General features: G+C 52.3%; 2 protein-coding genes across 2 annotated transcripts; one reads left to right on the top strand and one right to left on the bottom strand.

Moving 5' to 3' along the window:
• Nucleotides 1–268: 268 nt before the first annotated feature.
• On the top strand, nt 269–8,879 carry LOC308235715 (sialic acid-binding Ig-like lectin 8). Its single transcript, XM_080644759.1, has 9 exons — nt 269–326; nt 1,431–1,484; nt 1,549–1,932; nt 2,132–2,410; nt 2,868–2,915; nt 4,241–4,495; nt 5,179–5,287; nt 5,652–5,748; nt 8,008–8,879. Exons 2-9 carry the CDS (start codon nt 1,451–1,453, stop codon nt 8,191–8,193), a joined length of 1,392 nt encoding a protein of 463 aa, XP_080500885.1. The 5' UTR covers nt 269–326; nt 1,431–1,450; the 3' UTR covers nt 8,194–8,879.
• Nucleotides 8,880–11,553: 2,674 nt separating this feature from the next.
• CEACAM18 (CEA cell adhesion molecule 18) lies at nt 11,554–21,622 on the bottom strand (the record flags this gene model as incomplete). The annotated part of the gene is made up of 6 exons (XM_080644100.1): nt 11,554–11,572; nt 15,581–15,716; nt 16,645–16,917; nt 17,926–18,207; nt 20,078–20,428; nt 21,571–21,622. 6 exons carry the CDS (start codon nt 21,620–21,622, stop codon nt 11,554–11,556), a joined length of 1,113 nt encoding a protein of 370 aa, XP_080500226.1.
• Nucleotides 21,623–26,229: the final 4,607 nt, after the last annotated feature.

Below are 26,229 nucleotides of genomic sequence, written 5' to 3'. Positions count from 1 at the left end.
TAGCATATTACCCTTTTATTAGTATAGATTATTATTATTATTATTACTAGAGGCCCGATGCACAAAGATTCATGCAAGAATGGGCCTTCCTTCCCCTGGCTGCAGGCACCGCCTTTGCTCCGGCCAGAGCCGCCTGCCTTCCCACGCTGCCCAGAGGCCCTGAGTGGCTGGGGCAGTGCAGAACACCTGCATCATTGACACAAGCGTCCATGGCGATGACACAAGCGTCCCCCGGCAGCTCAGCGCCTGTGTATGCAAATTAACCCGCCATATTTGTTGAGTTAATTTGCATACTCACTCCTGATTGGCTGGCGGGCGTCGCAAAGGTACGGTCAATTTGCATTTTTCTCTTTTATTAGTGTAGATTATTATTGTTACATTATCGTTATTTCAATCCTCACCAGAGGATATTTTTTTCCATTGATTTTTAAAAATTTATTGTTGAGAGTATTACAGATGTCCCTCTTTCCCCCGCTCCTTGCACGCCTCCACATGGTTCCCATCCTACCCTTAGGTCTTCACCACCATATTGTCTGTGTCCATAGGTAATGCATATATGCATATAAGATCTTTAGTTAATCTCTTCCCGCCCCCCCACCACCCTTCTCTCTGAAATCCTCATTTGTGTCCCATTGGACAGAGACTCTGGGGCAGCATCCAGGGCTGGCGTGTGGCCTTGTGAGTGGAGAGGGGTACCCACCGTGTGGCTGCTGAGGGAGGAAAGATCACTGGCCTCCTTACCACACCCCCCTCAGGCCTCCCCTGTCTCCCATGTTCCCACCCCTGGCTGGATGACCTCCACAGACACCTGCAGCCTGTGACTAGGGCATCTGGCCCACTTTTACTTTTGCAGAAAATGACCTCTGAGGGGAAGGGCATGCCGGGGAAGCAAGAGGTGGGCTGAGGGCCTGCCTGGGTGTGATTTGGCTGCCTCTCTCACCCTCCCTGGCCGCCAGGTTCCCAGGAGTGGACATGGGCAGGGGATGGGTGATCTTCAAGGGCTGTCTGGGTCCTGACGGTATCAGAGCCCGACCTTTCTCCTCTGATGAAGGTCACTGTTCTGCTCTCACCCTCATCTTCCTGTGCCGCCTTCTGTAAATCTTGCAACATTTATTCTAGTTTCTCAGAGATGAACCCTGAGAAACACAATTCCCCAGAGGGAACTTGGTACCACGGACCCCAGACAGGCTGCTGTGGGGCCTGGGGGTGAGAGGGGTGGGCACGAGGGCCAGAGAGCACTCAGGACGGATAACAAGGGCCAGTTGCCCAGGTCTCTGGGCTGTGGGGTGTCCTCCCGCTCTGTGCAGAGGGGGACAAGCTCAGGCTCTGAGGTTCCTCTTCTGTGGACGGGGAGGTCCTGTGCTGCTCCTCAGCTTTCCTGGTCTCTCTGCAGGCCCCTCCCACTGTCTCGCTTCTCCTTTCACCCACAGGAGCCCAGACACCCTCAGAGATGGTGCGGCTGCTGCTGCCCCTGCTGTGGGCAGGTGAGTGCCCGAGGGGAGGGGGCTGGCAGGGCGGGGGCTGTGGCTGACCCTCGTTTCCCTGCAGGGTCCCTGGCTCAGGACAATGAATACAGTCTGAAGGTGCAGATGCCCGTGACGGTGCAGGAGGGCCTGTGTGTCCACGTGGCCTGCAAGGTGTTCTACCCCAAGTCTGAATGGGATGACTCTACACCAGCTCACGGCTACTGGTACCGGGAACAGGCATATGCACCTGAGAAGGTTTTAGTGGCCACAAACAACCCAACTCATAAAGTGCAGGAGGAGACCCAGGGCCGATTCCACCTCCGCGGGGATCCCAGGACCCACGACTGCTCCCTGGACATCAGAGACGCCCGGAGGACAGATGACGGATTATACTTTTTTCGGTTGGAAAGAGGAAGTTCTGCTAAATATTCTTACACACAGAACATGCTCTCTGTGCAAGTGACAGGTAAGGAACGGGCTCCAGGAGAGGCCTTGGTAAAAGTTCAAGGTGGCCCCGGGAAGGGCTGGGATGGGCCCCATCCTGGGAGGGGATCAGGGTACAGCCTTTTGGGCTCAGAGGGAGGAGCTGGAACAAAGCTGAGGCTTCTCTCAGGGCCGCACCTGGGACCCTCCCTCCTCATCCCCTGTCTCGCCTTCCTCACCAGCCCTCAACCACACACCCCACATCCTCATCCCAGGAACCCTGGAGTGCGGCCGCCCCAGGAACCTGACCTGCTCTGTGCCCTGGGCCTGTGAGCGGGGCACACCCCCCATCTTCTCCTGGACGTCAGCTGCCCACAGCTCCCTGGGCCCCAGGACCCGCCTCTCCTCCGTGCTCACCCTCACCCCACGGCCCCAGGACCACGGCACCAAACTCACCTGTCAGGTGCATTTTCCTGCCACTGGTGTGACTGTGGAGAGAACCATCCAGCTCAATGTCACCTGTGAGTGCTGGGTCGGAGCACCAGGTCCCTGAGGGTGTGCAGAGCAGGAGGGCCAGGCCGGTGTGCTGGATGCTTGGTCCTGGGGACCTGGCTGTGTAGGGGACCTAGAGCACAAAGCTCTGCCCCTCTTGCTTTTCTGTTGCCTCTGGGGGTGGGCAGGTGCCACCTTCACCTGTCAGGTGACCTTGCCTGGGGCCAGGGTGACCACGATGAGGACCATGTACTTCAACATGTACCTCAACAGGACGTGGGGGCCCCTGATGGGGGTCCCGATGGCAGCAGAGATGGGGGTGGGGACCTCAGACACTGGGTGCTGGGTTCTGAACCTGGTCTGGGAAGGGGTCCAGGGGAAACCTGCTCCCACCCTGCCCCCATTTAAGCAGCTCCTGGGGGCCCAGAACCAGTGTCTACCCAGCCCTCACCACTGACTTTGGTCCACCTTGTCTTTCTGTCCCAGACTCTCCACAGAACTTGACCATAACCGTCTTCCAAGGAAATGGATCAGGTAGGAGGGATCCCGTCATGGGCTGTAGGGAGGTGGGCCTGTCCCAGGTCAGGGCAGGACAGGGCCGGTCCCTGCATCATCCTGGACTCACCCCATGACCAGATACCCCCAGTGCTCCCTCTTCTTCCGCAGTCCCCATGGCTGCTCTCCAAGCCCCCTGCCACCTGCACCAGGAGAACTCGGCACCCTCCACATGGCTGAGCTGCCACTCGAGGCACCTGGTCCTCCATCTCCTGACGAGTCCTCCAGGCTCAAGTTTTCATTTTCCTCCAATAGTTTAATTTGTGTATTTTCCAATAGGTAATATAGTCACAGTAGAGGCCTGGTGCATGAAATTCGTGCACAGGTAGGATCCCTAGGCCTCCCCGCCTCCCCGCCTCCTCCTTTGCTCGTTCCCACAGCACCAGGCCACCTCCGCTTCTGGTCGCCCACCATGTTCTGCGCCACCTCCTAGTGGTCAGCACACGTCATAGTGAGCTATCGAACTCGAGTTCTCCTGGTCAAACTCCCAAGGGGACAATTTGCATATTAGGCTTTTATATATATAGATGGGCAAAAATGGAAAGGCACTAAAGTCTGCCCTCAGATGCCTGGTCACCTCGCTGGAAGTGAGCAGTGTCCACACGCTGCTATGAACCTGTTCACTTGAAGGATCTCACAGGTCCTTCGCCACCCATAGGACAGACATCCCCATCCCTCTCCATGCCTATGCAGTATTCCACAGCATGGCTGGATTCCAGTTGTGTGCACATATTTTTAAAAAATGTATTTTTATTGATTTCAGAGAGGAAGGGAGAGGGAGAGAGATAGAAACATCAATGATGAGAATCATTGATCGGCTGCCTCCTACACGCCCCCCACTGGGGACTGAGCCCCAACCCGGGCATGTGCCCTTGGCCGGAATTGAACCTGGGACCCTTCAGTCCATAGGCTGACGTTCTACCCACTGAGCCAAACCTGCCGGGGCTGTGTGCACATCTTCTACTAATGGAGACCCAGGGCGTTCATCTGACTCTGCTCACCTCAGCACGGCAACGAATACTCTGCCTCCACTCTCACAACTCTGTGTGTGTGTGGGTGTCTGTGGGATAAGTTCCTGAAAGCAACACATAGCTACTAGCCCTTCACACGTTCTTTGCAAGTTTGAGGGAAGTGGTCAAGTTGTTCTGCACGGAAGGCAGACAAGGGTTCGTTCCCACCAGCCGCAGGCGAGAGCGGGTCAGACCATGTCTGTGCGTCTGTTCCTCTCCTGGGCTCTCCTCCCATATCCTTCCACTTGCTCTGCACCTCGCGGTCACTCTGACCCCCTGTCTCTTCTTCTCCAGCACGCACAGTCCCCGAGAACGGCTCGTCTCTTTCGGTCCTGGTGGGCCAAGCCCTGCGCCTGGTCTGTGTGGTGGACAGCAACCCCCCCGCCAGGCTGAGCTGGGCCGGGAGGTGGCGGAACCTGACCCTGAGCGCCTCCAGGCCTGGGGTCCTGGAGCTGCCTGCAGTGCAGGTCGGGGATGAAGGGGAGCTCACCTGCCAGGCCCAGCACCCTGGGGGCTTTCTGCACGCCTCCCTGAGCCTCTCTGTACAGAGTGAGTGCCCCCGTGGATGGGGGATGGGGGGAAGGGGGACACTGGAGGAAACCAGCACCCGCTCCACCCTCACAGTCCCCCCCCACCCCCCCTCCCGACAGCCCCCTGAACTTCAGAGAGGAGGTCAGCTCTGCTCTGGGCTCCGCTGTGAAAGCCCGAAACTCCCCTGGGATTTAAAGTGCCCCTGTCCTCTTCCTGCCTGGCCAGTGCTGTGGGTGGGACGGGGCTGGGAGGGAGAAGCCAGGGGAAGGAGGTGGGTCTTGGGAGAGGGGCTGGGGCTTGGACAGGGGTGTCCCTGGACGCAAGGTCCTTGCTTTTCGGGGCCGGAGGAGGGTCAGGCAAGCGAGGCACTCCTCTTGGGCACAACATTTAGAGAGAAGCCAAAGAAACCTCAGCCACGAAGAGAAACAGGACCACAGTGCAGTGTTTCTTTTCAATAAAACTGAAAGCAAAGTGAGTCCCACAAGGAACAAAATCTCCACGTTCCCGATAAAGACAGGCTGCCACCCAGCTCTGGGTGCCTCGCTCGCCTCACCCCGATCTCCACCCCCTGCCCCGTTCCTGTACTTTGCACCCTGCAGAGGGGCCAGAAAACACACATCTGGGGTCCCTGCTGGGCGTGGGAGGAGGGAAGACTGAGTTCTCAGCGGGGGAATCCCTCCCATAATCCCATCTGTCTGCAGGGAGAGCATGGCTGTCATCATCGTCATCATCAGGAGTGATGCTGGGGGCAGTTGGGGGCGCAGGTGTGACCACCCTGCTCTTCCTGGCCTTCTGTGCCATCTTCATCATGTGAGCACTGACCTGGGGAGGGAGGGAGGGAGGGAGGGACGGAGGGAGGGACGGAGGGAGGGAGAGCCCTGGGCTGGAAGGGCAGGAGGCCATGGAATCCCTGAACCCAGAGCTGGAGGGACGAGGCAGGGGCGGGGGGCGGGGAAGGGGGCGCAGAACCTGAAGCCCAGGCAGGAAGCGGGTCCCTGGCACCTTGGGTAGGTGTCACAAACCTCTGGCTCCAGGAGGGGGGAGCTGCATTCTCAACCCTGGGACCACCTCAGTCACCCCTCCAGCCCCTTAAGAGAGAACAGAGGAGGAGCGTCGGTCTACCCACCGCACCCTGGACTGGTGGACTGAAGGGCAATCTGGTCTCTTCACTCAGAGTGAGATCCTGCAGGAAGAAAGTGGCAAGGGCAGCAGCGGGCATGGGGGACGCAGGCATGGAGGGTGCAAACGCCACCCAGAGGCCAGCCCCTCAGGTGAGTGACCTGGGCATCTCGCCATCCGGCAGCCTGCGTGGACACCTCCCCCAGGAAGGCCCCCTGGGTTGCCCTGTTCAACATGGACAAGTTGCTCTCCTCATCTCCTCCTCCCCCCAGATTCCCCATCTTGCTCACTGCATGACAGCCCCCTCCTCTTTCTTTTAGGCCAGGAATGGAGGACTCACCTTTTCCCTGTCCTCTCTCTCTCTCTTTTTTAAAATATATTTTATTGATTTTTTACAGAGAGGAAGAGAGAGGGATAGAAAGTTAGAAACATCGATGAGAGAGAAACATCGATCAGCTGCCTCCTGCACTCCCCCTACTGGGGATGTGCCCGCAACCCAGGTACATGCCCTTGACGGGAATCGAACCTGGGACCCTCCAGTCCACAGGCCGATGCTCTATCCACTGAGCCAAACCGGTTAGGGCTCCCTGTCCTCTCTTTCTTCTCCTGCTGCCCCAAATTCACCATGTCTCGCTAATTTTTCCTCCTAAGAACAGCCAGCATTGGTCCCCCTCTGTCTCCATCTTTGTTTGTTTTGTTAATCCTCACCCGAGGATATTTTTCTCATTGATCTTTAGAGAGAGTGGAAAGGAGGGGGAGAGACATAGAGAGAGAAACATCCATGTGAGAGAGACACATCTGTTGGTGGCCTCCTGCACCTGCAACCAAGACACGTGCCCTTAACTGGAATCGAACTCGCTACCCTTCGGCCCACTCACCAGCACTGTAACCACTGAGCCAAGCCGGCGAGGGCCTCTCTCTCTCCATCTTGACCCCCATTGTTGCCGAAGCTGCGGAATCGCTTTCTGTACCACCTCGTTTCCCTGCTTCTCACTCCGTTGCCTTACACAGAGGGATTGTCTGAAGGCCATCACTGTCCAGATGCTCTGCCTCTGGACATCTGCTTGCCCTCGTTGCCTGGATCAGAGGCTGGCAAACGTTTTCGATAAAGGACCAGATAGCAAATCTTTTTGGCTTTGTGGGACATACAGTCTCTGTGGCAGCCACTCGGCACCACCATACACCATATATAAATGAACTAGAGGCCCGGTGCATGAAATTCGTGCACAGAGGGGGGCTGTCCCTCAGCCCAGCCTGCACCCTCTCCAATCTGGGACCCCTCAAGGGATGTCCGGCTGCTGGTTTAGGCCCCTCTCACAATCCAGGACTGCTGGTTCCCAACCGCTTGCTGCCTGCCTGCCTGATTGCCCCTAATTGCCCTCCCCTGCCTGCCTGATCACCCCCAACCGCCCTCCCTTGCAGGCCTGGTCCCTCTCAACTGCCCTCCCCTGCTGGCCATCTTGTGGCGGTCATCTTTTGTTCACATGGGGGCAGCCATATTTGACCACATGGGGGCGGCCATCTTGTGTGTTGGAATGATGGTCAATTTGCATATTCCCTCTTTATTATATAGGATGAGTATGGCTGTGTTCCAATAAAACTTTATTTACAAAAACCAGCATTGGGTGGGATTTGACCCAAGGACTGTAGTTCGGCAACCCCTGACCTAGAGAATAAAGCCCAAACTCCCCAGCTTGCAGCTTGGCCAATTCTGGCCTCTCCATGCCCACCTCTCCAGAATGGCCACGGTTAGGGTTAGGGTTAGGGTTAGGGTTAGGGTTAGGGTGAGGGTTAGGGGTTAGGGTTAGGGTTAGGGTTGGAGTTAGGATTAGGATTAGGGTGAGGTTAGTGAGGCATTCACCTAGAACAGCTGTGGGCAAACTACGGCCCGCGGGCCGGATCCGGCCCGTTCGGCTGTTCTATCCGGCCCACGGAGCCGAAAGAGCGGAGGGTTCTCTTGCTCTCCCCTCTGCTCCTTTACTTTGAATTTATATTAGTTCACACAAACACTCCATCCATGCTTTTGTTCCAGCCCTCTGGTCCAGTTTAAGAACCCATTGTGGCCCTTGAGTCAAAAAGTTTGCCCACCCCTGACCTAGAAGCAAAGCTCAAGGGCATGCCAAAAATCTTAGTAAACAAGACAAATAATGTGTTTTTAAAAAAAATGTTTTTATTGATTTTTTAGAGAGAGAGGAAGGAAGGGGGGTAGAGAGATAGGAACATCAATGATAGAGAAACATCATAGATTTGCTGCCTCCTGCACGCCCCCTACTGGGGATCAAGTCTACAATCCAGGCATGTGCCCTGATTGGGAATCGAACCAGCGACCTTTTGGTGCATGGGACGACGCCCAACCCACTGAGCCACACTAGCCAGGCGACTCAGACTTCCTTTTCTTTCCCTCCACTCAGGGTCCCCTGAATGAACCCCAGCCAGACAGCCGCCTAGAGCACCTTCCCCCAGCTCTGGCTGTCCCCTCCTCGGGGAAGAAAGAAGAGATTCAATATGCATCCCTCCGATTTCAGAGGATGAAGCCTGGGAACCCTCAGAGACAGGAGGGCATCACTGAAAACGAGTACTCGGAGATCTTGATGTGAAAGCTGGAATTGCAGAGACTTGGCCCCTGGAGGGCAAAGAAAACAAAAACAAAAACAAAAACAAAACGAAACAAAAAAAACCGGGCAGATTCCTGCAGAATTAAAAGCCCTCTGGGTGAGGAGTTAAAAGTATGGTGGAAAGAACACTGGCTTTGGAACCAGAGAGTTGTGAGTTCAAATCCACGCTCTGCCCCTTTCCTGAGTAAAGTGACAGACAAGTCCCTGCCTCCCTGTGCCCCAGTTCCCTGCCCTGTGGCACCAGTGGAGAAGCCCTACCTGAAAGTTTGGGGTGACAATTCTGGGAGTGAAATCCTACCGGCGCACCTGGCTCCATGTGTAGGCTGCCCACCTGCTGGATCCCCGGGCTTTGCACGGAAAGGTCCTACCGGGAATTCCTCCTGACCCTGGAGGGGACCAGCACCAGTCCTTGCACCCTGAGGTTCCTCGCCCTGGAACGTCCCACCCAGCCTTTATCTGCTTCAAGGGATGCTCTCCGAGCTTTCTGTAACTGGAATCATACAGCCTGTACTCCGGGTCTGTTTTTCTTAAAGTTGGCCTCGCATTTGTTGAGGATCCCGCTGTGAGAGTCTATCATGGTTTGTGTACCCATATTTTTTCTATGGATGAACGTTCGGTTGGTTTCTGGTTTGGGGCGATGACGCATAAAGCTGCTGTGAGCATGTTTGTACCTGACTGTTTCAAGGTATGTTTTCATTTCTCTCAGGTGTTGGGAGGTGGGACCCAGAGGAGAGTCACATGTTGGGAGAGGGTGGGTCTCCCCATAGGGACTGTCACCCAACAGGGCAGATGGATAGATAGGTGGCACGGAGCTCAGGAGGAAGGTGGCGACTGCCAATGGACAGTGGGAAACATCGGGGTCCAATGATCCTGAGAATGAACACCTACTGATGGGGATTGGATTGTGTCCTCAGCACTAAGACCCGGAAATGGGATTTTATTTGGAGACTAGAGGCCTGGTGCATGAAATTTGTGCACAGAGGTGGGATGGGGGGCCCTCAGCTCGGCCTGCACCCTCTCCAATCCGACATCCCTCTCACAATCTGGGGCCGCTGTCTCCTAACTGCTCACCTGCCTGCCAGCCTGATCATCCCTAACTGCCTCTGTCTCAGCCCCCACCACCATGGCTTTGTCCGAAAGGATGCCCAGCCTTATTAGTATAGATAGGGTCTTTGCAGATGCAATCAAGTTATTATGAGGTCCGACTGGATTAGATGAGAGCCTAAATCCAGTGAACAATGTGCCCCCCCCCCCCCCCACATACCACACACACACAAAGAAGGGAATTTGGACACAGGTAGGGGAAAAGCCCATGTGTTGATGGAGGCCGAGATTGGAGTGGTGATGCTGCAGAGCCAGGAAGGCTGAGGAGGCCAGAAGAGGCAAGGAAGGACTCTTCCCTGAAAGTCTGTGGTGAGAATTCTGGGAGTGAAATCCTACCAGCCTTCCAGGGGAGTGTGGCCCTACCCAAGCCTTGATGTGGGTCTTCCAGCCTCCAGAACTGTGAGAGAACACGTTTCCACGGTTTCAAGCCACCCAGCAGCCCTAGGAAACCAGCACATTTGCTCAGGGCCTCTGTGCCTCAGGCCTCCATCTATCCTGTCTCACTCAGTCCTCACCATGACGCCTGAGGTGGTTGGTGCTGACCCCACGGCACAGAGGAGGCGCCAGGGAGGTGCTTGAGGCCACAGGTGGTCTTCAGCCCTGGGTCCTGGCACTGTTTTAAGTCTGTGAATATTCCAACAGCAGCTGCTAGGCTGGCTGTCCACACTTCCATACATTCAGCCAGGAAGAAGCCTCTCTCTCTCTCTCTCTCTCTCTCTCTCTCTCTCTCTCTCTCTCTCTCATTCTCCCTTCCTTCCTTCCTTCCTTCCTTTTTCCTTCCTTCCTTCCTTCCTTCCTCCTTCCTTCTTTCCTTCCTTCCTTCTTTCCTTCCTTCCTTCTTTCCTTCCTTCCTTCCTCCTTTGATTTTTTTATTTTTAGAGAGAGAGGAAGGGAGAGGGAGAAAGAGAAGCACTGATGTGAGAGAGAAACATCAATTGGCTGCCTCCTGCACAACCTGGGGTCGAGTCCACACCCCAGGCATGTGCCCTGACCTGGAATCGAATTTACAACCTTTCAGTGCACAGAATGCTGCCCCATCAACGGAGCCACACCAGTCAGGGCTCCTCCGTCTTTCTTTCTTTCTTTCTTTTTCTTTCTTTCTTTCTTTCTTTCTTTCTTTCTTTCTTCCTTCCTTCCTTCCTTCCTTCCTTCCTTCCTTCCTTCCTTCCTTCCTTCCTTCCTTCCTTCCGTTGTAAGTGCCACAGCGGTAAACACATTTGTTTAGATACTTGTGGGCACATCCACAAAGACAGCTCAGAAAGAAAGTTCCAGAAATGGCATCACGGGATCTGAACTCACTTCATGACGTTTTAACTTTATTGGTTATTTTCTGATTATAAAAGCAATGTACACACTTTGCGAGAAACAAACAAACAAACACCCAAACAAAACACTTTAGAATATACAGTGACGTGTGAAGAAGGACGTGAAGAGATAGCAATGTTCCTGGTGAACGTTTTCTGCGATTTTCGTACAGGTGTGTGTATATGTGTGTCTACATGCAAAACTAGGAAACACATACATACATGCTGTACATACTTTATCTGTCTCAATAAATTAATCTATGCTTTTAAATAACATGGTCCTGTCAGATGCTGCTTTGCATTAGGCATTCCTAACTTGTCAGGGTGTGAGCGTTTTCCCGCCCCTAGTAGGCACCTTTCCCCAGCGTGGTTCCTAACAGATCACAGATTAGCTCAACTCGCGCTGTGCCCCATCTAAACAATTCCCGGCTGCTGGGCGCTCACAGGCTGTGCCCGTGAATGGGGACAGGGGTGATTATAGCGATGCTGATGCTGATGCCATGGATGGTCCCCACCGGCAATGCTGAGTTGGGGCATCTTTGCAGCATCTGTGATGGTCCGTGGCTTCGGGTTCAAAAAAGTGGGGACCATAGAAGCACATTTGCTGGAGGGGAAAGAGGCATTGGAATTAGAACACAGAGCTCCCCGCAGGACCCGCCCCAGCCTGCACCCATTGGCCGGCTCTGATGGACAGATGCAGCAGCCAATGGCCATGCTGTCCGTGGTGTCCCATCCCAGGTCCTAGGTGGGGCCTCCAGACCTTCTCCAGGAGGAGTGTGACTGTGGCTGCTCCCTCTCTTCCTGGTCCCCTGTGAGTACCAGACCCCATAGCCGAGCCCGCCCCTGTGAGGACTGTCAGCCCTTCTCCATCACCCCCCCGTTCCCCTTACCTCCTTGCTCATCTGGTTTTGTCCTCTAGGTCTGAAGTGGACACTTATATAGCCCGGCTTGTCCTGTGGGGGAAAATCAGGGAAGGAGTCACATCTCAGGCCCATAGGAAACGGAGAAAGCAAGAGAGTCCTGGGTAGATGAGGAGGCAGCTTTGTCTTCCAGGCCCTCCTAGGCGAGAGCTCCCAGGAGCAGGAGGTAATGAATTTGGGGGCTAAACCTCTACTCCAAGCATGTCAAACTCAAAGGCTAACACGGGCCAAATAAACAAGGTGTAGGTGTATGTGGGCCGCAAAAAAACCAAAAGCTTCCATTTTCATAGAAACGTATGTTTCTTTCGATAGAGACATGCTGAATACAAAGGGCTGAAATAAATGAGTCATTGTTAACATGAAATAATAGAACATTTTAATAAAAATTAATATTTTTTTCTTGAACATTAACTTACCAGACACTGAATAACTGCACAGATTAATAAGCGTCATGCAAATAAACCTATTTTTCTTTTTAAAAATTTTTTAAAATAAATCTTTATTGTTCAGATTATTACAATTGTTCTTCTTTTTTCCCCCCATAGCTCCCCTCCACCCGGTTCCCACCCCACCCTCTGCCCTTACCCCCCCCACTGTCCTCATCCATAGGTGTACAATTTTTGTCCAGTCTCTTCCCGCACCCCCCACACCCCTTTCCCCCCGAAAATTGTCAGTCCACTCCCTTTCTATGCCCCTGATTCTATTATATTCACCAGTTTATTCTGTTCATCAGATTTTTTATTCACTTGATTTTTAGATTCACTTGTTGATAGATATGTGTTTGTTGTTCATAATTTTTATCTTTATCTTTTCCTTCTTCTTCCTCTTCTTAAAGAATACCTTTCAGCATTTCATATAATACTGGTTTGGTGGTGATGAACTCCTTTAGTTTTTTCTTTTTCTTTTTTAAAAATATTTTATTGAATTTTTACAGAGAGGAAGGGAGAGAGAGAGAGAGAGTTAGAAACATCGATGAGAGAGAAACATCGATCAGCTGCCTCCTGCACACAACTCCTACTGGGGATGTGCCCGCAACCAAGGTACATGCCCTTGACCAGAATCGAACCTGGGACCCTTCAGTCCATAGGCTGACACTCTATCCACTGAGCCAAACCAGTTAGGGCTAGCTTTTTCTTATCTGTGAAGCTCTTTATCTGACCTTCAATTCTGAATGATAGCTTTGCTGGGTAGAGTAATCTTGGTTGTAGGTTCTTGCTATTCATCACTTTGAATATTTCTTGCCACTTCCTTCTGGCCTGCATAGTTTCTGTTGAGAAATCAGCTGACAATCATATGGGTGCTCCCTTGTAGGTAACTAACTGTATTTCTCTTGCTGCTTTTAATATTCTCTCTTTGTCTTTTGCTCTTGGCATTTTAATTATGAAGTGTCTTGGTGTGGTCCTCTTTGGATTCCTTTTGTTTGGGATTCTGTGCACTTCCTGGACTTGTAAGTCTATTTCTTTCACCAGGTGGGGCAAGTTTTCTGTCATTATTTCTTCAAATAGGTTTTCAGTATCTTGCTCTCTCTCTTCTTCTGGCACTTCCATAATTTGGATGTTGGTACACTTGAAGTTGTCCCAGAGGCTCCTTACACTGTCTTCATATTTTTGGATTCTTTTTTCTTTTTGCTTTTCTGGTTGGGTGTTTTTTGCTTCTTCGTATTTCAAATCTTTGACTTAATCTTGGGATCCTCTAGTCTGCTGTTGGATCTCTGTATATTATTTTTTATTTCAGTCAGTGTATGCTTAATTTCTAGTTGGTCCTTTTTCATATCCTCGAAGGTCTCGCTAAATTTATTGGCCTTTTCTAGAAAATTCTTGAAAAACCTTATAACCGTGATTTTAAACTCTATATCCAGTCACTTACTTTCCTCCATTTCTTTCATTTGTGACCTGTTTCTTTGTCTATGCATTTTCGCTGCTTCCCTGAGTTGATAGAGTGGCTTTGTGTGCTAGGTGTCCTATAGGGCACAGTGGCTCAGCCTCCCCAGTTACCTGAGGTGGACACTCTTGGTGCACCCCTTTGTGGGCTGTGCGCACAGTCTTGTAGTTAAGCCTTGATTGTTGTTGGTATCACTGCGGGGAATTGACCTCCAGGCCAGTTGGCTGTGAGGATCAGCTCTGTCTACGATGGGAGAACTTCTGTGCTGGAGACACCCTCTGCCTTCTGCAGCTCCTGTAAGTCTCAGTGTGCTTTTCTCTTTCCTTCTAGTTGTAGAATCTCCACTCAGCCAGCCTTCCTGTGGTTTTGGATGATGTCCATTTTGTCTTCTAGTTGTAGTTTTGAAATTGTTGTGTGAGGCAGCAGTCTAGGTGTTTACCTATGCCGCCATCTTGGTTTCTCTTCGCTGGGCCCACCTTCCTGTGCCACCCAGGCAAGAAAGCTCCAAACCTATTTTTCTTGTTCTCCGAAAGCGAAATATTTCTTTCTTTCTTTCTTTTTTTTTTTTAAATATATTTTATTGATTTTTTACAGAGAGGAAGGGAGAGGGATAGATAGTCAGAAACATCGATGAGAGAGAAATATCGATCAGCTGCCTCTTGCACACCACCCACTGGGGATGTGCCCGCAACCAAGGTACATGCCCTTGACCGGAATCGAACCCGGGACCCTTCAGTCCGCAGGCCGACGCTCTATCCACTGAGCCAAACTGGTTTCGGCAGAAAGCGAAATATTTCTTGTTGCGCACACCAAACAAGTCAGTCCAAGACTAATGAGGTGTCAATCACCTGCTAAAATATTCGCTGCTGATATTAGTGGAGAGAAATGGTGCGCCTGCATGTAAGGCGTGTAAGGGAAATGAATGCAACACGATTATAGTCATCAGTCATTAGCGAACGTTGTATTTCGTTATTAATAACTAGAGGCATAGTGCACAAAATTCGTGCATGGGTAGAGTCCCTAGTGGCTGCTGGCCGAGGGAGCCTCCGTTCCCCAGCTCCCTGCCACTGTGGCTGCCTCCAGCCCCGCCCTCTGGTCGAACTCCTGGTCGAACTCCCTGTTGAGGGGACAATTTACATATTAGGCTTTTATTATATAGGATGATGTGTAACAGGATATGGTAAAAATTAAGTTACAGAATTTTTATTAAAACGTTTCTTACATACCATTGTATTGGCTGGGCCACAAAAATATTCATTATGGGCTGCGAGTTTGACATGCTTGGCAAGCATGCCTCACCATTCCCCATACTTTTTATGTTTCTGAGGTCTTAAGGTCGCTGGAGGAAGATGGCATGGGGCAGGGGATGAACGGAGGGAAAAGAGGCTGAGCATACCTGTGGAAGGAGTTAGCATGACCTGGCCCAATGACTGATGATGTCAACGATGACGGTGATGATGATTTATTTCACACCTATTATATGCCGGACACTATGGTAGATGATTTATAGAAATTATCTAGCCCTAGCTGGTTTGGCTCAGTGGATATAGCAACGGCCCACGGACTGAAGGGTCCTGGGTTTGATTACTGGTCAAGGGCACTTACCTTGGTTGCAGGCCTGATCCCTGGCCCTGGTCAGGGCATGTGCAGGAGGCAACCAATCGATGTGTCTCTCTCACATCGATGTTTCTCTGTCTCTCCCCTTCCCTTCCACTTTCTAAAAATCAATGGAAAAAATACCCTTGGGTGAGGATTAACAACAACAACAACAACAACAAAGAAATTACCTTGCCCTAGCTGGTTTGGCTCAGTGGATAGAGCGTCAATCTGCGGACTAAAGGGTCCCAAGTTCGATTCTGGTCAAGAGCACATGCCTGGGTTGCAGGCTCGATCCCCAGTAGGGGACGTGCTTGAGGCAGTCAACTGATGATTCTCTCTCATCATTGATGTTTCTATCTCTCCCTCTCCCTTCCTCTCTGAAATCAATAAAAATATACATTAAAACAAAAGACCTGTGTGTCTGCCCCGTAGGGTCCCTGACAACCCAGTTCCTGGCTTGTCCCTTCCCCCTTCGCTCTGCCACCCCCACTCCAGGGAGTGCTGGCTTCTGAGTCCCAGATCCCAACCAGTGCCCCACCCTTGACCCCGAGCAACAGGTACCTGGTGGAGAAATGAGTGATGAGAGTGTAGATCAGGACTCCACAGAGGTAGACTCCGCCCAGGACTGTCATCCCGATGAAGAACACCACCAAGGCCCCCGAAAGGTAGAAACCTGTCCTGATAACAGGGATGGTCTCTGGAAGGAGAGGATACGTGGGGGTCAGGACCGCCATTCAGTCATCCCTTCACTCACCCACACGCCTGTTCTCCAAAGACGTGTTAGGACCTGCTGTGTGCAAAGCCCTGTTCCGGGCAGTAGGGGCTCAGCAGGGAGCAGAACAAATGTCCTGCCCTCACAGGGCTGACATTGTAGCCGGGAAATGAAGCAAAGAGATGTCTCATATCCTTGCAGTAGCAATGAGTGCTCTGGAGAAGAACAGACCCACGGGAGGGGACAGAGGGTGAGGGGGCGAGGGCGTGCTGGGGACACAGGGTCACGCACTCATTGCACAGATAGCACGAATATTCACCGAGCAGCAACCATATGCCTGCGCCCTCTCGCAATCCGGGACCCCTCAGGATATGTCGGAGAGCCAGTTTCGGCCCAATCCCCACAGGTCAGGCAGAGGGGCCCCACCGGTGCCCGAATCTGTGCATCGGGCCTCTAGCCTGATTAATAAACGCTCCCTAAAGGATTCAACCTCGCCTCTGCGTATTGGCTGAGTGGCGACAGGCAGCCACGGACCCGTGTTTGTCTGCTATCAAAGCCATGCTTCAGACAACACATCCATGGCGAACATCTCCTTTCTCTGCACCACTTCCCCTCCGTCTTCCCACTTCCTCATTGGGGAGGCAGCCTGGGGAGGAGAGGTTGGGGGGGAAGAGGGGACGGTTGAGGGCAAAGGCTGTGTGGCCAGACTGCCAGGGTTTGAATCCTGCCTCCTCGGCTGACGAGAACTGGAACCTTGAGTAAAGCACCCCAGCTCCCCAGCTCCCCTGCTCCCCAGCTCCCCGAGCCTCGGTTTTCTCGCCTGTATAATGGAGGCAATGTGTGCAACAGGCACCTACTAGGGGTGGGAAGACGTGGAGTGTGTGAGCCCCGGATGGGGAGCGGCTGCACTTACGGGGCCTCTGGATCCGGATGTCCCTGTACAAGCTCAGCTGGGCCACTGGGTTCTCCACGATGCACCTGTACCTGCCCATCTGCTCCCAGGTCAGACTCGGGAGGCTGAGGCTCGCCTCCGAGCTCAGGAAGGAGCCGTTGTGGATCCAGCGGTACGTGGGCCTCGGCAAGGAGGTGGAGGTGCAGTCCAGCTGCACGGGGGAGCCAATCTCAGCAGGCAGGACGCTGCCGAACTGGGAGGGCTTAGTCTTCAGCAGCACGCTGTCTGGTCCATCTGCGGAGACGGGGGCTAAGTGTCTGACCCCCCTGGCATCCTGTCTCCTCCCCTCAGTCCACACAAAGTACCCCCCACCCCAGCTGGAGGTACCCCACGCTGCACCCCGAGCAGGCCCCTAGACCTACCCCCAGGCAAGGCAGCTGGACCAACAACAATAACAACAACAACAATAATAATGTCTTCCCTGATGAAGCATGTACTACATGGGCCAGTCCCGTGGTAGCCCTTTACGTCGTCATAAGATAGGTGTAGCCCGGCTGGCGAGGCTCAGCGGTTGAGCGTAGACCTATGAACCAGGAAGTCACGGTTTGGTTCCAGTCAAGGGCACATGCCCGGGTTGCAGGATCCATCCCCAGTAGGGGGCATGCAGGAGGCAGCCAATCAATGATTCTCTCCCATCATTGATGTTTCTATCTCTCCCTCTCATTTCCTCTCTGAAATCAATAAAAATATATTTAAAAAACAACAACGACAACAAAAAAAACACACCATTTAAAACAAAAATAAAATAATAAATAAAATAGCTGTAGAGTAGAAACAGACGCATCATGCCCGCTGCATGCCAGGCACCGTTCTAAATACCTTACACAGACACTTAATTCCCAAGGCAACCCACGGGGTGGATCCATTTTATGGATGAGGAAGATGAGGCTCAGAGGAGAGGACTGGGGGTTTAACAGTCTTCTATTGACCTACAAAAAGGTTAGGCAAGTCCCCCTATGGCCCCAAGGGGGGCGTTTCCCTGAGCAGCTGTAGCCCCTGGCACCTGGGGCCTGGGGCCTGGGACCTGGTTCAAACCTCCAATTAGTAAACAGTGGATGAAGGTCAGAAATTGTCTTCTCCATGAAGATCCAGAGCTGGGGTTTGAACCCAGATTCAGCTGGACTGCAGGCGGGCTCAGGATGCTATCACCTTTCTCCGGTTCTGCCCATCTATCCCCCGATGCCCCCGGAAGGCCTGGAGCCCAGCCCTGGCGTCACACCCGTGACCCCCCAGACCACGTACAGGCCACCTTCAGAAAGATGATGTCACTTTTCTGAAGAATCCCTAAGATGTTCTTTACGGAACACCGAATGATGTTGTCAAAGCGGCTGAGCTGGTGGAGGATGAGGGTCTTGCGGTCTGGCGAAATCGTCACCTGCTCATTGCTGGACACCTCTAAGGCATTCACATACCACTGGATTCTGGTGGCGTTGGTGGCATTGGTGTGGCAGACGGCGGCCACGGGATCCCTGTACTCCACCACCGAAGTGGTGTTGACCGAGATGCCAGGGTCCTTTTCCCACTCTGTGTGAAGAGGCGAAGATGAACGATGAGGTCTGCCTTCCCAAGCCCTGCTTTGTCTCCAAAGCCGGGGCGGGGGGAGGGGCGGGTTTGGGGTATGTTGGGGAGAAAGCAAGAGTTGTAAAACCGGGGTGGGGTGTCTGGGGTCTTGGCAGGAGAGCACCCCTGAAACTAAGAGGGACAGAAAAGCTGAGCCACTGCTGTGGCATCCCCTGCCATCGTGGCCAGTTCTTGGCATAAGCATGTGGCCGAAGGGTTGTTTCTGAACCCCCAAATCGGGACATCCCTGCCTGGGGAGCCATGGGTAGGATGCACCGGGAGAGGTGGTATTTGGACTCTTCGTCATAGTTGCTCCGTGTCCCATTTCTTTTACCAGTGCTCCCTCCAACTTGATGACAGACCACAGGCGTGCATGCCACCCCCATTCTACAGATGAGAAGGCTGAGGATCACAAAGGGAAGATAAAGTTCCAAGGCCATACAATATATACAGATGGGACCTGTGACTAATCTATAGAATATAGTGAAGGTGATGGCTGTCACGCCCATCATTACCTGTGTCCTATAAGACTGCCTAGTAGCCGAGAGAGAGAGAGAGAGAGAGAGAGAGAGAGAGAGAGAGAGAGAGTTTGGCTGACCTTGAGGGAGCAAACAGCCAAGATGTGAAATGCCAGTGTACTGAGTCACACTCGAGAACACAGCCACAGGGCCAGCATTTATGAGCCAACATTTATGAGGCTAGGACTCAGCAAAGCCATGCCTGCAATCCTTTTCATATATATATACACTGAGTGGCCAGATTATGATGATCTCTGAATGCATAATAATCTGGCCACTCAGTGTATATCCTGTATAATAAAAGGCTAATGTCCCCTCGACCAGGAGTTGGACCAGTAGGCAGGCTGGCCAACTGCCCATGTCCCCTCCCCCTGGCCAGGCTGGCCGGACCCCACCCATGCATGAATTCATGCACTGGGCCTCTAATATACACACACACACACACACACACACACACACACACACACACACACTGAGTGGCCAGATTATTATGCATTCAGAGATCATAATAATCTGGCCACTCAGTGTATATATTTTTATTGATTTCAGAGAGGAAGGGAGAGAAATAGAGAGATAGAAACATCAATGATGAGAGAGAATTATTAATCGGCTGCCTCCTGCATGTCCCCTACTAGGGGTTGGAGGGGGCTGGGGTGGGGAAGAAGGATCGAGCCCGCAACCCGGGCACATGCCCTTGGCTGGAATTGAACCTGGGACCTTTTAGTCCACAGGCCGACGTTCTATCCACTGAGCCAAACCGGCTAGGGCCACGCCTGAAATCTTGACACAGAAACTGTGCAATAAAAAAATGAGGTTCTTGCCCTAGTTGGTTTGGCTCAGTGGATAGAGCGCGGGCCTGTGGACTAAAAGGTCCCAAGTTCGATTCCAGTCAAGGGCACATGCCGGGGTTGTGGGCTCGATCCCCAGTGTGGGGCATGCAGGAGGCAGCCGATCAATGATTCTCTCTCATCGTTGATGTTTCTATCTCTCTCTCCCTCTCCCTTCCTCTCTGAAATCAATAAAAAAGATGTTTTAAAAAAATGGGGTGGTTCTTTTTTTTAGCTGCTAAGCCGGTGGCTATCTGTCATGCCGCCTTACTCACAGATTACTAACAACTGACAATGAAACTACATCCCCGTGAAGGTAGTGAGTAACCCATCTCGGGGGGAAGAAGCTAAGCTACCCTCTGCCAAGGCCCCCGGGGTCGTCCGGAGGTGGGTGGGAGACTTGGACGGTAAGATCTCCAAGGCACCCCGCTCCCAAAGCCGCCAGGTCCAACTCTCGCGTTCAGGGAGTGGGACGACCTGTCGGCTCACCGTGAATCTCCAGCCAGCCGGTTGCTCTTTGGGTCTCGTTGCCGAGGTCCACCCGCACGGTGTAGCTCCCCGTGTCGTTTAACAGAGAGTCCTTGATCACCAGGTGGCCTTTCACGGTCACGTTCTTCCGGCTGCTGTACATGGGCCCAGGTTGCCAGGCATGGGAGGGAGGTTGGTAGCTGACAATCATCGAGTCTGCACTGTCGTTTGCGCCCTGGTGCCAGCTGTATTCCTGCACACCCTCGGGGACATTCTGCAGTTCCAGGAAGCCGTCAAATCCCTCGATCGTTGGGGATGAGATGATGGAGATTTGGCCAGAGGCCTGGCAGATCCCACAGGCCAGCAGACTGGCTGAGGGAGAGAGAGAGAGAATAATTTACATCATCCAGGTAATGACCCACAGACACCCTGTCCTCTCCATCCACTCAGCCTCCACCCTGGTCCATTCTTTCCTCCTTGTCTTCCAGCCTGGACTCTTCCTTGGACACTTCCAAGTGTCCGCCAGTCCATCCTCACACGGCAGTTTGCAGATCCTTATAAAGGCCCAGTTGTGGCCCTGCTCTCTCCCCCTGCTCAGATACTTACCATGGCTCCTCAGCGCTCTCTGGTGATGAAGTTCAAACTCAGAGTGGCTTTTGGGACACCCTGAGAGAGAGCTGGTCTTTCGGACTCATTTAGACTCCTTTCCCACCCCATCTATCCCACCCCCTCACCCCATGCCCTTCCTCATTCGTTCATTCATTCATTCATTCATTCATTCATTGGAAGCCACAGCATCCCTGCACACCGTGTGTCCCAGTCATACACACAGCCCTCTCAACCCACTGCCCTCTCTCCTGACCAGGCTTTCACACCAGCTGTTCCTCATTTCTGGCCTACTGGTCCCCACTTCCTCTTTGCTGACTCACTTCTACTCATCTCTCAGCTCTCAGCATTGATGTCGCCTCTTCCCCAGCCTGGGTCTGATGGCCCTTGGGTGCTGCCCCAGCCTCCTGGGCCCCCCTCCTCCCATTCCCACCACTCTGGGTTAAGGGAATAGGGTGGCCAATGGGCACCTGGCCCTGGAGGTGAGCCCCAGGAGGGTGGTCTCCGTCACCACTGCAGCCCCAGCCCTCCATGAGCACGGGGCAGAGCCCAGAGGGAGTCCTTGGCAGGAGTGTCTGGGTGGATAAAAGTCCCCCAAGACTTTGATTTAGTGTCTAAATCCAGTGGAGTGGATGTAAACGGGGCTGGGGATCTGTTGTCATCTACTGTTCTGTGAGCCCAAAGCCTTGGTTCTATGGAGAAGGCCTCCAGGTGAGGGGTTGGGAAGGGGCCCAGCTGGAGAGGTGGAGGAGGGGGTCAGGGAGATGGGTCACCCAGGGGAAAGTTCTGTGTATGTGTGTGGGTGGGGGGGGAGTTGTGCCCAGGTATGTGAGCTCATGAAAGTCCTAGCAAGGGCCCCGTCCCCCTCACCTCCCCCATCCAGCCCTGCTAGGTCCGCTTTCTCTTACCCACAAGGACCAGTTCCCTCCAGGAGCTGCGACTAGGTCTGGAAAGGTGCATGAGCGCCCGTGGGTCCTCCCGGTGGAGGGATCTCTCCAGAGTCTGGGATCTGCCTCTGCTGTGCCAGCACCCACCCGTGTCTCAGGTCTAGAGCTGCTGTGTGTCCATCACCCTCCCACCTCCAGGGTTGGACTCTGCACCACGGGTGGGAGGGGCTGGGCAGGACGGCCTCCGGGGAGCCGGTCATTATCTTTACGACTTTGTGTTGCCTTTATTTACTTAAGTTATTTATTTATGATGTATTCACACTGTTCTGTCCCGGTTCCAAAAACAAAAACCACCAACTCACTTTTATGAAAACTTGAAGATACCAAACACTGGAACAAGGACAAGCCCTGGACTTTTTTTAAAAAACGTGTCTTGTTGCATTCAGCTGAAAGAAACCAAAAATAATAAACAAGACAGTCTTAAGGCAGTCATTGATTTCTCTATCATATAAGGACTCTCGTGGGGAGCAGCCCTGGGGGAGTTGGGAGCTTCGTGATAACGAGGAGCCCAGGCTCCTTCGGTGTTGTTGCTCTGCGATCCCTGTGGCTCCCACCTCCTAATCCAACATGGTTGCCCGAGCTCCACCAGCACTTCCACGTACCAGACAGGAGGAAGGAGGAAGGGCTGGGAATGACTCCTCTGAAGGGCCCCTTCCTGAGAATGGCTCCCAACAGTTCTGTTTATATCTCACTGGCCAAAATGTTGTCATGCGGCCACACTTACCTGCAGGGGAAGCTGGAAAGTGCAGCCTTTTAGCTGGCTCCCCTGTGTCTAGCTTCCTTATTACTAAGGGAAAAAAAGGGGGTGGGTGGGCACTAGGAGGAGATGAGACACCTCTGACACAGAGAGCAGCTGAGTGGCTCTATCTGGCAACACCCAACCTGGAGTATCTCTATGTATCAGACAGAGTTTTGTGCCAAGTCATTGCAGAAAAATCTCTCCCGTCCCCCCTCGAATCCTGACTGTACTGGCCTGTGATGGCGGGTCCACTTACCCAGGGCCAAGATGGCAGAGCTGGTTTCATTCACAGCCCATGGCATGAATCTGAGTGTTGTTGTTTTTTACTGATTTTTTTTTTTTTTTTTACAGAAAGGAAGGAAGAGGGATAGAGAGTTAGAAACATCGGTGAGAGAGAAACATCGATCAGCTGCCTCCTGCACACCCCCTACTGGGGATGTGCCCACAACCAAGGTACATGCCCTTGACTGGAATCGAACCTTGGACCCTTCAGTCCGCAGGCTGATGCTCTATCCCTGAGCCAAACGGGCCAGGGCAAATCTGAGTGTTTAATGCAATGAGACCCTCATGAGGCCCGTGCCCTTGGGAGGTGACTGCAGGCTTGGAACATCCCTCCGGCTCCAGAGACTCACACTCATTCGCTCAAGCAGCCCCCAGAGCTGGACATGGCCCGCCCGTCCTGGGTCCCCCCCAACTTGGAACACCTGGAACTCTGTCTCTTTAATCAATGATGGGCTTCCTATGTCTTCAGTCCCTGAACATCCCTAAGCTGAGAAGCCCGATGCATGTTGGGAAGTGATTCCTGTAACCAGGTGGACAGTATTTTCTTTCATCTGGACTTTGTCTAAAGTGATTTTTTTATTATTTTTTATTTGAGAGAGAGAGAGAGAGAGAGAGAGAGAGAGATAGAGAGAGAGAGAGAGAAGAGACGTCGATTTGTAGTTCCACTTAGTTATGCACTCAGCCATGACCAGAGATTAAACTGCAACCTTGGCGTATCGAGAGGATGCTCTAACGGTCCAGTGGTCGGCAAACTGCGGCTCGCGAGCCGCGGTTTGCTGCTCTGTAGACTAATGAGTTTGCCGACCACTGACCTAGACTCTCAATTCCAATAATTACAGGCTGTTGTTGTTCCTTGTGATTAAGCCCCTATCCCAGTGGTCGGCAAACTCACTAGTCAACAGAGCGGCAAACCGCGGCTCACGAGCTGCAGTTTACCGGCCACTGAACTAACCACCTGAGCTACCCAGCCAGGGCTCCTCTGGCCTTTTTATCTTGATTTTTTCCTTTGACTCAAACTGGCCTCACCTAGCACCCTGACTCACTCACACACCTCCCTCGGGACAATAAACTTCTAGTCAGCTTTCAGGACTCTTAGAAACAAGGTCTTGAGTCTCCTGACGATTGAGACAGAGATTTCAATCAATCTCAACATAATAGCTTGGCCTCGGTGGAGTTTTAGCTCCGGACCCAGGAAAGCAGAAGGACCCCACAGAACAAATCCTTTCGAAACTGGACTGAACAACTCCATGACTGACACCAGGACCAGAGGCAATGAGATCCATTATCCCTCCCCTAGCACCAACCAATCAGTAGAGACCGTGACCCTAACGCTATTAGTCACCATGATTCATGATTTTCCCCTATATAATCCATCCCCTGGAAGACATGGGGAGCCAGGTCTTTGAGCATGAGCCACCTGTGACTGCGGGCATGGTGCCAATTCCTTAATGCGTCTTCCTTTTCTTGACTGAAAACTCCTTATTGGCCCTTGATTTGCACAGCAAAATGGACCCCTTCCGTCTGGTAATATTCCCTCCAGAAAGATGTGTCCATAGTGCATGTAAGTAGCTCCCCTCAGCCATCCCTAAGGCTCACCTCATGGAGCCCTTCATCCCTTCCTGGAGCTGCCTGCTGCTCGTCTCAGTCAGCCTACTGATGACCAGTGTTGTGGCTGGACCGGCCCTTGTGGTTCTTATTATGATTACAAGATACCCTCTGCAATAACCATCAGGACACCTTGAGAAAATAAAGGTTGATTGCTCATCGGCCCTATAAATTACGCAGCACACTTGGGGCCACACAGCTAGGTCACAGGAGGGGAGGGAGGAAGAGAGAGAGAGAGAGGTTTTTCTGTGTGTGTGTGTGTGTGTGTGTGTGTGTGTGTGTGTGTGTGTGTGAATTTAAAACATAGGGCAGGGATTTAAAGCACCAGAAGAGAAAGAGAAAAAAAAACAAAAAAAAAAACAAGTAGCCTAAATGGTCAGTTATTAAAATTAACCAAGATCTTTTTTTTAAATATATTTTATTGATTTTTTTACAGAGAGGAAGGGAGAGGGAGAGTTAGAAACATCAATGAGAGAGAAACATCAATCAGCTGCCTCCTGCACGCCCCCTATTGGGGATATGCCTGCAACCAAGGTACATGCCCTTGACGGGAATCGAACCCGGGACCCTTGAGTCCACAGGCCAACGCTCTATCCACTGAGCCAAACCTGTCAGGGCAACAAAGATCTTTAACACAACGGAGCCTTGCCAGGTCACTCAGTTGGTCAGCGCATTGTCCTGGTATGACAAGGTTGAAGGTTTGATCCCTGGTCAGAACACATACAAGAATTAACCAATGAATGCACAAATAAGTGGAACAATAAATCAATCTTCTTTCTTTCTTTCTTTCTTTCTTTCTTTCTTTCTTTCTTTCTTTCTTTCTTTCTTTCCCTCTCTCTCTCTCTCTCTTCCTCTCTCTCTCTCTCTCAAAATCAATCAATAAATTTTTTAAAAAAGAGCCTCATAGAGAGAAGTGGCTGGGTTCTTATCTAGTCATGTGGCTGACAATGTGTTTTTTCCAGGAAGCCTTGGCAATGAAAGCTGGAGTCAGGCACTTGCATGAGAGAGAGAGAGAGAGAGAGAGAGAGAGAGAGAGAGAGAGAGAGAGAGAGAGAGAGAGAGAGAGAGAGAACTGAGCTATCAGAGCTTAAAGTACCAGAGCCCCACTTTGTACCTTCTGATCAAGAGAGTAAAATGTCACGGCCCCTCCCAGGGCAAGGTTCTGCCCAGCACAGCCGGAATGCACCTCATAAAACAGGCTCTCCTCCCTGCTTATCAGGCCTGGAGACCGCAGGGAATGCTCACCTGGGATCTCTATGGACCTGTAAACCTTGTGGGACCATGGCAACCAACAGACCCGTCTTCATGGCCCTCTGGACAAACCCTACCACACCAATGCATCAGGCCACCAGGGGGACCCCTGGAGCTGTGAACCAAAGCAACCCTGATCGTGGTCTAAGGACTCATGGTGCGTGATATAGATAGGGTAAGAGGCAGGCACCCCATCAGAGAAGAAGAAAGTGGGATGGGAAAATAATAATCATATTAACAATAGCATTGTGAATAATAACATCTATCTATCTACATAAAAGCCTAAGTGACCATTATGACTGGATGACCGGCTGGTAGCTATTATGCGCACTGACCACCAGAGGACAGATGCTCAATGCACAGGATCAGGCTTCCTTCTGTCTGGATCAGGCCTGTGGGGATCGGACCAAAATTGGCTATCCGACATCCCCCCAAGGGGTCCTGGATTGTGAGAGGGCGCCGGCCAGGCTGAGGGGACCCACTGGTGCATAAATTCATGCACCGGGCCTCTAGTTAATAACAATGTTCTATTTATCGTTCCTGTGTAGGGAGAATGTGCATCTTGAGAAAGGTTTGCCTCTGAGTGACGTGGAAGGAGGCGTCCGGAAGCAGTGTGGGGTGAATTATGGATTGAGGGAGGGGACAGGTGTGATGATCCCAGTAATTCTCTGGGTGAGCAGCAGAGGGCGCCCTCACCAGGGCAGGGAACATGGAGACAGATGCAGGGACACAGGTGGGCAGCG

The sequence above is a fragment of the Plecotus auritus genome, assembly GCF_963455305.1.
Source record: "Plecotus auritus genome assembly, chromosome: 10".
In the NCBI taxonomy this organism is placed as follows: domain Eukaryota; kingdom Metazoa; phylum Chordata; class Mammalia; order Chiroptera; family Vespertilionidae; genus Plecotus; species Plecotus auritus.
Note: the sequence above shows the minus strand (reverse complement) of the source record. Positions and strands in the feature narration are given on the sequence as shown.